Source organism: Camelina sativa, chromosome 2 (assembly GCF_000633955.1).
Source record: "Camelina sativa cultivar DH55 chromosome 2, Cs, whole genome shotgun sequence".
In the NCBI taxonomy this organism is placed as follows: Eukaryota; Viridiplantae; Streptophyta; class Magnoliopsida; order Brassicales; family Brassicaceae; genus Camelina; species Camelina sativa.
Genome location: NC_025686.1, coordinates 22,868,040 through 22,877,740, shown reverse-complemented (window position 1 = coordinate 22,877,740; position 9,701 = coordinate 22,868,040). Strand labels below are relative to the sequence as shown.

Genomic DNA, 9,701 nt, shown 5'->3' with positions numbered 1-9,701 from the left:
TTTTTTTTTTTTTTTTTTTTTTTTTTTTTTTTTTTTTTTATCTCATACCATTTTATATATAGGGAGACCCTGAAAAAGCCCAGTTCCAAGGGGTACAACAGGCTTTAACAAACCTACAAGAGATACCAACATTAGCAAGCCCAAATACTAAGGTTGAAATAAACGAAACCAAGTGATGAGAAGAGATTCTTCGTGGAGGCCAAGCCGTTGCTGTCTGGTTAGCGGATCAAGACGGCAGCGGATGATGTTCATGATCTCGGCGATGATTGAAGCTGGAGGTCGGGAGGAGTTGGTGTGGAGTCTTGCATTTCTTTCTTTCCAGAGAAGGTAAACTGAGGCTTGAAAGGCGAGTGTGAGAATCAAAGCAATATTTTTGTCTTTGCAAGGATTCTTCAGCCATCTAACCCCTTCCTCAAAGATACTTGGTGGGGTTACATGGGCCTTATTTGTGAATGATCTCCAGACCTCCTCGGAGAAGGAGCAATCGAAGAATAGGTGTTATCGTGACTCATCCTGATCATTGCATAACAAGCAAGCTGATGGAACATGAATCCCCCAGCCGATCATTCTGTCCCTCGTGAGTAGTCTATCCCTTGCTGCCAACCAAACAATGAAGGCATGCTTTGGTATTCTATCCTTGAACCAAACTCCTTTCCACCAATCAACTCTGCTTATAACCGGGTTCAAATGGTGCCAAGTTTTTGAGGCTGAAAACTTCCTTGCCAGCTGAGAATCCCCAATCTTCCAAAGATATTCATCGCCTGCAGCATCTTCATCATAACTGGGAATTGAAGTCTCTGGCAGACAGTTTTTTAGGAGTTGAATAATCCCGTTCCTGCTCCTGCCTCGAGCTAACCACCATTCTCCATTCCTGAGCATCTGCAACCACTGCAGTGATAGGCAAACCTGAAACTCTGGGTCCTTCAGGTCCTGTTAGCGCTATCAGGGGGCCGAGGCTTGTCCAATTATCTTGCCAAAAGTTGCAGGTTATACCCGAGTTGACTTGACAAACGATAAACTGTCTAGCAACAGGTCTCAGTTTGCAGATACTTCTCCAAATCCAGCTACCCGAAGCAGTGTGGTCCAGAGTCCAAAAGTTCAGTCGGCCTACAGGTGTCTTCTCACCCAAGAAACCCAAAGGGAGCCACCAGCAGCAAAAATAAGCCAAATCAATTTCAGAATTAATACCTGATTCCAAGGTACTAATCTCCTCAAGCCGAGTTCGCCACTCACCTTGGGGGAACAAATAGAATCCCAGCTTACCCTTGCTCCTCTCGCAGAATCTAGGACTCCCTTCCACAGAAACGCACAACACATCTGCTCAATTTCCTCCAGACACTGCGTTTGAAGAATAAACACTGATGCCCAGAACGAAATGGTGGAGTAAATAACCGACTTGATAAGCTGGAGACGCCCAGCATAAGAAAGCTTCTTCATCGTCCATGCAGTGAACCTTGATCTTATCTTGTCGAGAAGTGGATGGTAGTCCTGCCTTCTTAACATTCTGGAAGTTAGTGGCACTCCGAGGTATTTGACTGGAAAGGAGTCTTGTTTCAACCCTAACCGTGATGACATGTCTTGATTAAGCTGAGTGTTGCCACCATCTAGGAAGAGCGCAGTTTTCTCTCTGTTTATACCAAGACCCGAGGCAGCTTTAAATTCGTCAACTATCCCAAGAATTCCCTGCGCCGACTCCTCTCTTCCATCAAAGAAAATCAGGACATCGTCCGCAAAGCTTAAGTGGGTGATCATAGGGGCATGACAGCTTGGGTGGAGGCCAAATCTATTTTCCAGAGCCCCTAAGTCTAACTTCTTTGATAGGATATCCATGGCTAGCACAAATAGCAATGATGAAATAGGATCTCCCTGCCGAAGCCCTTTCTTGCCTGGGAAAAAGCCAACTAACTCTCCATTGAGAGCTACGCTGTAAGTCGGAGAAGTGAAGCATTCCCGAAGCCAGTTGATAAACATCTGAGGCATGTCAAACGCTTTTAGTACATTGAGAAGGAAATCCCAGTTGAGATTGTCAAAGGCCTTGGTAATGTCTATCTTTAGACAGCCTCGAGTAACGTTCCCTGGAGTGTGAAACCCATTCACCAACTCAGAAGCCAATAGGATATTCTCACAAAGTAACCTGCCCTTAACGAAACCCACCTGATTGCCCTGCACTGAGTCTGATATGAACAACTGGAGCTTTCTTTTTAACAGACGTGCAATGACTTTGTACACCGTCGTGCAGCAAGAGACCGGTCTGAAAAGAGTGAGTTTATCCGCTCCTGGAATCTTGGGGATAAGAGTAATCGCTGTTGCATTCCAATACCTTGGTAAGTGGCAAGAAGTGAAGAAAGATTGAATTGCCTGAACTGTTTCTTCCCCCACAATCTCCCAAGCCTCTAGAAAGAACTCCATTGGAAAACCATATGGGCCTGGAGCTTTATTCCTTGGCATATTCATTAAGATTTCTTTAATCTGGAGCCTCGAAGGGACAATTACCAAGTCTGACGCTAGCTCTTGCTGACATCTAAACGGATGCAACTCCCTGATCTCTTCCAACTGCATCGGGTTGACCCCTAGGCTCTCTGCACCCAGCAAGTTCTGATAGTAAGCCACTATCAAGTTTCGAATTTGATCTGGATTGTCAACCCTTCTCTCTTCTTCATCCCTTAATACCTTGATGCAATTTCTTCCTTGATGAGCTAAAACTGACCTGTGGAAGAAAGCGGTATTTGCATCGCCATCCTTATACCACCGTATTCGAGATTTCTGCCTATAAAAAGATTCCAGGGCTTTTGCAAAGAAGTTCCATCTTTGTCTAGCAACAAACTCCTCCCGAAACAAGGAATCTGAGGGAGAGACCAACAGAGCTTCTTGAATCCTTTCCAGCTGCGCTAAAGTGTCTTTGGTTTTCTGCTGCAGGTTGCCAAAACCTTCCCTATTCAATCTCTTACAGGCCTCCTTAATTCGCTTCATTCTTTGACCGAGAGTAAACATTGGAGAACTCACTGCTACTTCCTCTTGCCAGGCATCAGTAATGGACGCATTGAACCTCTGATGGGAAGAAAGAAAGGAGAAATATTTAAAGCTCTTCTTTCCCCTTGCAATCGTAGCATCAGTTGTGACTAAGCAAGAAGCGTGGTCTGAGTCCCCAGGCGGGTCGAAGATGGCCAGAGATTCTGAAAATTTCAATCTCCAAGATTCATTTGATAGCGCTATGTCTAGCTTCCTAAGCACTGGATCCTCCGGTCGCCCGTTGGACCAAGTGAAGAAAACATCCCTGCTTGGAATATCCTCAAGTTCATTCTCCCTCAGGCAGTTATTGAGTTCCGACATCCCCGCAAGGGGGAGAAGATGTTGCAACAACGAGTAGTGCTCATGGGAAGAGATAATCTGGTTGTAATCTCCCATCAGCAGAAGAGGCATCGATTTAGCTGGAGAATTTTGAACAAACATCTTGAATTCCTCCCACAACGGTCGTCTTTGGATGATTGTGTTGAAGGCATACACAAAAGCTACAGAGAAGCTGTCACCTGTTGCTGGATCAAACACTCCGCATAACAGGACTTGAGCCGATTTATATAAACAAACAACAGAGATTGAAGGATCCCACACCACCCAGATCCTCCCATTCTCCGAAAACTGGTAGTTATATTCACTCCTCCATCTAGGGAAGGTGGAGAGCAAAACCGAAGCCGCATTTTCCTCAGAAACATGCGTTTCCAAAAGACTACCTAGGAGGGGCCTATTCCTTCCAACCCAACTCCTTAAATACCGCTGCCTAGAGTGGCTATTTAAACCTCTAATATTCCTTGAAAATATCTTCATAGATACTACCAAAAAACAAAAGAAAGCACATGCTTTCAGAGGGAAGCATATCCACTGGAGTGGGCACCCCCAGTAGATTGCGAAATGATCACCCTTTAGTCCTTGGAATTCTTACTTTCTTTCTTTCTACTAGATTTCTTTTCAGTGTCCTCTCTCCCCTTAGGATTCGACACCTTTTTGTGATACTCATGCTTAGCCAATTTCCTTCCACTACACATGGCCTGAGATCCTTTAAAATGGCCTGCATTTCTAGCCTTTACCAAGGTCCACTCCCCCTTATCCTCTATTACTTCATCCATTTTTGTAACAATCCTTTCCCTATCCTGCTCTGCAGTAATTGACGGAGTACTAGACTGTGACTGAGCCGCTTCCACAACTACCGGGCTAGCAGGAGTCACAACTTCAACTTCCTTCATTTTCTCCTCTCTCTCGAGAATCCACTTTTTTATTGTAGCTTGAGTATGGGCTGACATTGTCAGATCAGCCTGATGCTTTTGAATTTCCTTTAGCGGTGGATTGCTCCTATCCCTCACCTTAGGTCCTTGACTTCTTTGAGGCCTCCTGGAAGGGATCCTATCTTCCTGAGGAGCTGGATTAGCATTGGAAATGATCCTAGAAGTAGAACCTCTCTCCTCTGCAGACCGAGTAACCTCGACATTAGTCTGCCCCTGGTCTCCTTCTACTCCTTCCACCAGATTGATTTTTGTAGTAGTTTCAGCTGTTCTGCCTGGGATAAACCCGCTATGCTTCCTTTTCATGGGAGGTTTGGGGCAACGGTTTAACAGATGGCCGAAGTGGCCACAGTTACAGCATTTTGGTGGAATTCTCGGATAAGAGAAAGAAACCTTTACTGAGTTCAATTGTTCATCTCGAACTATGATTGTGGTTGGAGGTGATTTGTCTAGGACAATCTCCACCTTTACCTTGGTGTCCCCGAAGTGAAAGGGGTCGAGTCTGGATTTTTCTGTGTGGAGAGGCTCTCCTATGGCACTGGTAATGACACTTATACCATCTAGAGAATACATTTGCGGTGGAACATCCTTGAGGATTGCCCACGTTGGAGCAGTTTTTAGCACAGGCAATTCTAGCGACGCTCCTTCAGACCATGGAAATACTGAGAAAGCGCAGTTACCAGCCTGCAAGTAACCCACTTGAAGAACCCAGTCTCGAGTGGAAGTACAGGGGATGTAGATGAGGCAAGATGTATCTGAAACCATCCTGATGACGATACTACCGTATTTGCTCCAAACTGGATTCAGATCTGAGAAAATTTTACTTGCAAGAGGGATTAGACCGTGGAAATGGGCTACGATATGGCCTTTCCACATTTCCGCTGTCTTAAGCAGCACCGAGGGAGGAGCTTGAACGACTGGTGTACCGTTGTCGAGGAAGGTTGGTGAGGAGATCTTTCTGAGATTTCGAAGAGAAGCCTTGAACCGTTCCGCTTGAGAAGGGGCAGAACTCTCATTGACTTTCGCTAAGGCAGTAACCAAAGTATCTGAGGCAATTTCTGACTCAGATGAGGCCGAGATCGGAGTTTGTGGTATCAGAGCTGGTGCGACGGCATGAACTTCTGTCGGGGGATCTGGAGGAAGGGCCTCCTTGGGCGACGGATCCGTCATCTGGAAGAACAGAAAGAAAAAGGAGGGAGAAAGGAGATTATTCTCAGCGAACGGCAAGAGGCCGGACGCCGGCGTGCAAAGAAACGCAGATCTCACTTTTTTCTCTCTGGCCCGCAAAACACAAAAGAAAGTTTAACTTGGCTCTAAAATCAAAAAGATAAAACAATGGTTGCTTAGCTTTTGTTGATTTGTACACAACATTTTTTAGGGCCAAGTTAAACTTTCTTTTGTTTAACTTGACCCTAAAAATGTTGTGTACAAATCAACAAAAGCTAATCACCATTGTTTTATCTTTTTCTTCCCCTTCTAATTTGAAGTTGTACAATTAGATTTTTGATTTTAATCTAATATTTTCTTGGCAGCTAGTGCAAAATCTACCTCTTTTGACAGTTTCTTAACACGGGCAACAAGGTAACAATCTGCAAAAATATAGACAAGGAACGCAAAGATTAATTATACTTTACTACTAATGGTGAAGAGATGGAAGTATTCCATGGTTCTTACTTTTCATGTTCGTAAAATGTTTGTGAGTTACATGACCCCTAGTCATTAACGGTTACATTTTTTTTTTTTTTGGTCGACTGCCTAAGAAGAATGGTAAATATAAATATACTAGTATTTTTCACCCGTACTACTGTACTAGGAGCGGGATATATAAATTGATTAACATAATATAGAATTTACTATGTAACATAATTTTAACAACCAATATATCGGATAATAAATATTAAAACATCATAAAATATTTTCTTTTTGAGCAATATCAAAAATGAATCTAATACATCTATATATACATTTTTCAAGTACATTTAGCAAATAAATCCTGAGATTGTCACCTATTTACAAGACTGCCATTATCATTAATTATTAATTTATTTTTCATTTAATTAATTAATATTTCTATTTTTGAAAACAAGATTTTCCATCCTAAATAAATTTCCAAAACAAATGGATCCACTTCCTTTAACATTAAATATTAATTTTATAATTAATTTAATTAATATTAAGTATCCAATTTTACAAAAAAAAATATTTTCTACATACACAAATTTCCTAAACAATCAGTCTAACCAAGAAACAAATTGATTTTCGATTTTAGAGGAGGATCTGTGGCCGAGATTTTTGATCTCAACGCATTGATTTCCCCCTAAAACAAATGTTCAAAATCAAACATAAAATATATCATTAAAAAACTAACGGTATGATTTTAAAAAGTAACAAATATATTTACCATTCAATTTGATATCTTATTCAAAGAATAAATAATAAAATATAAAAGATATTGCTTGCTCACAGACTTATTTTTATTTTGTATTACGCATTTAAAAATAATTTTTACTTTCACGGGTTTCATATGATGAGTTTTTGCGTATTAAAAATCTTTGAATATGTTGTCTGACCCGCCTAGCAAGACGGGTTTAGAATATAGAACCAACACTATTACTATTAGTTTATCTCATATATACTATAGATTTGTAATCATAGTTTTGAAAATTAACTTATAAATTATTTAGTATATAAACTACAAAATATTACACATACTATAACACATTTTTAATATTCAAAAAAAAAATACACATAAAAATATACACTAATATACTATATAGGCATATACCTTGGTTTAATTCTAGAGAACAAAACAAACATTGAATTTTATATTCTATCTAATAACAAATTTAATGTAATTAGGTTATAAACTTTATAAAACATAAGAAGTAGAAAAAAAATTCTAAATTAATTAGACAAAAAGTTAATTAATTGAAAATTTAAAAACTAAATAAATTAAAAATTATTATTTAAAATACAATAATTTATAACTTAGTCATGCGGTGTACCGCGGGTGAAATTCTAGTGTTTATATTATTAGAGATACAATATCCTACATTGGAAGTTGGGTATGATCTTAAGTGGTATATATAAGATATGGGGCTCTCCACTCATTGCCAATTGGTTTTGAGTTGGAAGTCCACAATCTAACATATATATGTATATATATATATATATTTATTTTGCTCAAAAATAATTCTGATAATATATTTACATTCTTGTGAGACAAAAGACAATAACCAAAACAATATAAGACAAATTAGTGAACTTGTGGATTTCCCTAATTTAACTTAAAAGCACACGCAAACAAATCAAAAAGAGATTTGGAATAAAAAAAATTCATTATCAACCAAAATAATGAAGGATTGCTAAAATTCACCTGTACCTTTCTGGATTAGAACAATCTTTGTTGCAAAGTGATATACAAATCGTCATTTCTTATGACGTGATGACATGATTTGTATTTGATAAATAAAATATGCAGTTACAACATGATTATATATTTGAATTGATCATAAAATCAATTTTTGCTACTGTCAACAAAATCAAGTCGGACAGTAGCAAAATTATGCATAGTTATATCATGCCATGACTTCAGCTAGATCGTGAAGGTGTGTTAGTGTGAGCAAATTTAGGGATATAGTCAAAATATTAATTCCCTACTAACACTAGCAAACATGCAAATAACACAAGTTTAGCAAAAAAAAAACAACACTATCATTATGACACAAGTTTTGTAGAAATCTCTTTTCCAATTAAAGGTTTGTATAGTTAGGAGTTTTCTATTTTAATTTTTAAAATAAATTAAGAAGTTATAATTTTGTTATTTAATTTTCTTTATTTCCAATTTTCCTTTATTTCTATTGAGTTGTTGACCAAAAAAAGAGTAACATAGCTAATTTTCATAGATATCTCTTTAGTTGATGATATTGTTACCATATTCTTTAAGTCAAATGATTCCCTAATTAATAGATATAAAAATTCATTTATTAGTTAAATCATTAAAGAATTTGTCAAATTGCTCAAAATATTAATTCCCTACTAACACTAGCAAACATGCAAATAACACAAGTTTAGCAAAAAAAAATAACACTACCATTATGACACAAGTTTTGTAGAAATCTCTTTTCCAAATAAAGGTTTGTATAGTTAGGAGTTTTCTATTTTAATTTTAAAATAAATTAAGAAGTTATAATTTTGTTATTTAATTTTCTTTATTTCCAATTTTCTTTTATTTCTTTTGAGTTGTTGACCAAAAAAAGAGTAACATAGCTAATTTTCATAGATATCTCTTTAGTTGATGATATTGTTACCATATTCTTTAAGTCAAATGATTCTCTAATTAATAGATATAAATTTCGTATCTCTATAGATTGATCTACTGCCAAAATAAGCAAAATGTGATTAATTCATATTCTCATTTCTGTCTTTATATAATTTGTTTTACATAGATGTTAGAGAGACAAAAAGAATTTGAGAACAAAAATGAAAGAACATATCTTTTGTCAGTTTCTAGTTGTAATGATGTTGTTGTCAGCATCTCAAATTCAGGGAGATCAGCGATGTCATGATGCAGGCATAGAAGGTCTGAGGGCATGTGCATATTCTATCTACAAGAGGCTGCCACCTCCGCCAAGACCATCTGAAGATTGTTGCACTAATGTCCGCCTCGCCGGAATGAAATGCGTTTGCGAAGCTATCAGTACTAAAGTAATCGAAGACGCCATTGATATAAAAAAGTTCGTCAATGTCGCTGCTGCTTGTGGCAGTCCTCTTGCTCCTGGTTCACAATGCGGAAGTAAGTCCCAGTTTAGCCCACTTGTTTTTTTTTTTGCCGGTCTATCTAACTTACTATACCATGCCTTTGATTTACTTGTGTTTTTTTTTCTCCGCAGGATTCGTAATTCCCGCCCCGGTGGCATGATGAGACATCATGACTGAATTATATTGAGAATCTACTACAGTTTGTTGTAACTTATTGGAAAAATAAAGTTTATTAAATGCACGAATAATTTGAGACAGCTCCTGTTTTTCTTAAAAAAAAATCCTATTGCTAATAATCAATATTCATAAACACATATGGGCCAATCAAATAAAATTTTAAAATAATACTTGTACAGTAAAATTAAAAATTAGGTATACAATTTATTAGCCGGCTACTAAAAAATCCGAGAAAAACGCGAATAGGGTTGTGAGGATATGATGAGCCAAATTTGGTGGTTCTAATTAGGATTGGAGGATGAGCCAAATTTGGTGGTTCAAATTAGCTCAATCCTAATTAGAGCCAAGCTGGTTCGGGCCGAATTACTAACACTAACCCATATTATTCCAATTCTCTATGGGCCATGTCGATTTATCTCTAGCTGGGAGTAAATTTTGTTATTATTTTTTGGGATAATTGGAAAATACATACGTTTTTTAAACATAATT

At 38.0% G+C, this 9,701-nt stretch overlaps 1 protein-coding gene across 1 annotated transcript; it reads left to right on the top strand.

Annotated features, from left to right (window-relative positions):
• Window positions 8,749-9,348, top strand: LOC104733327. The gene is made up of 2 exons (XM_010452913.1): window positions 8,749-9,069; window positions 9,167-9,348. The coding sequence occupies exons 1-2, from the start codon at window positions 8,757-8,759 to the stop codon at window positions 9,193-9,195; spliced, it is 342 nt and encodes a 113-aa protein (XP_010451215.1). The 5' UTR covers window positions 8,749-8,756; the 3' UTR covers window positions 9,196-9,348.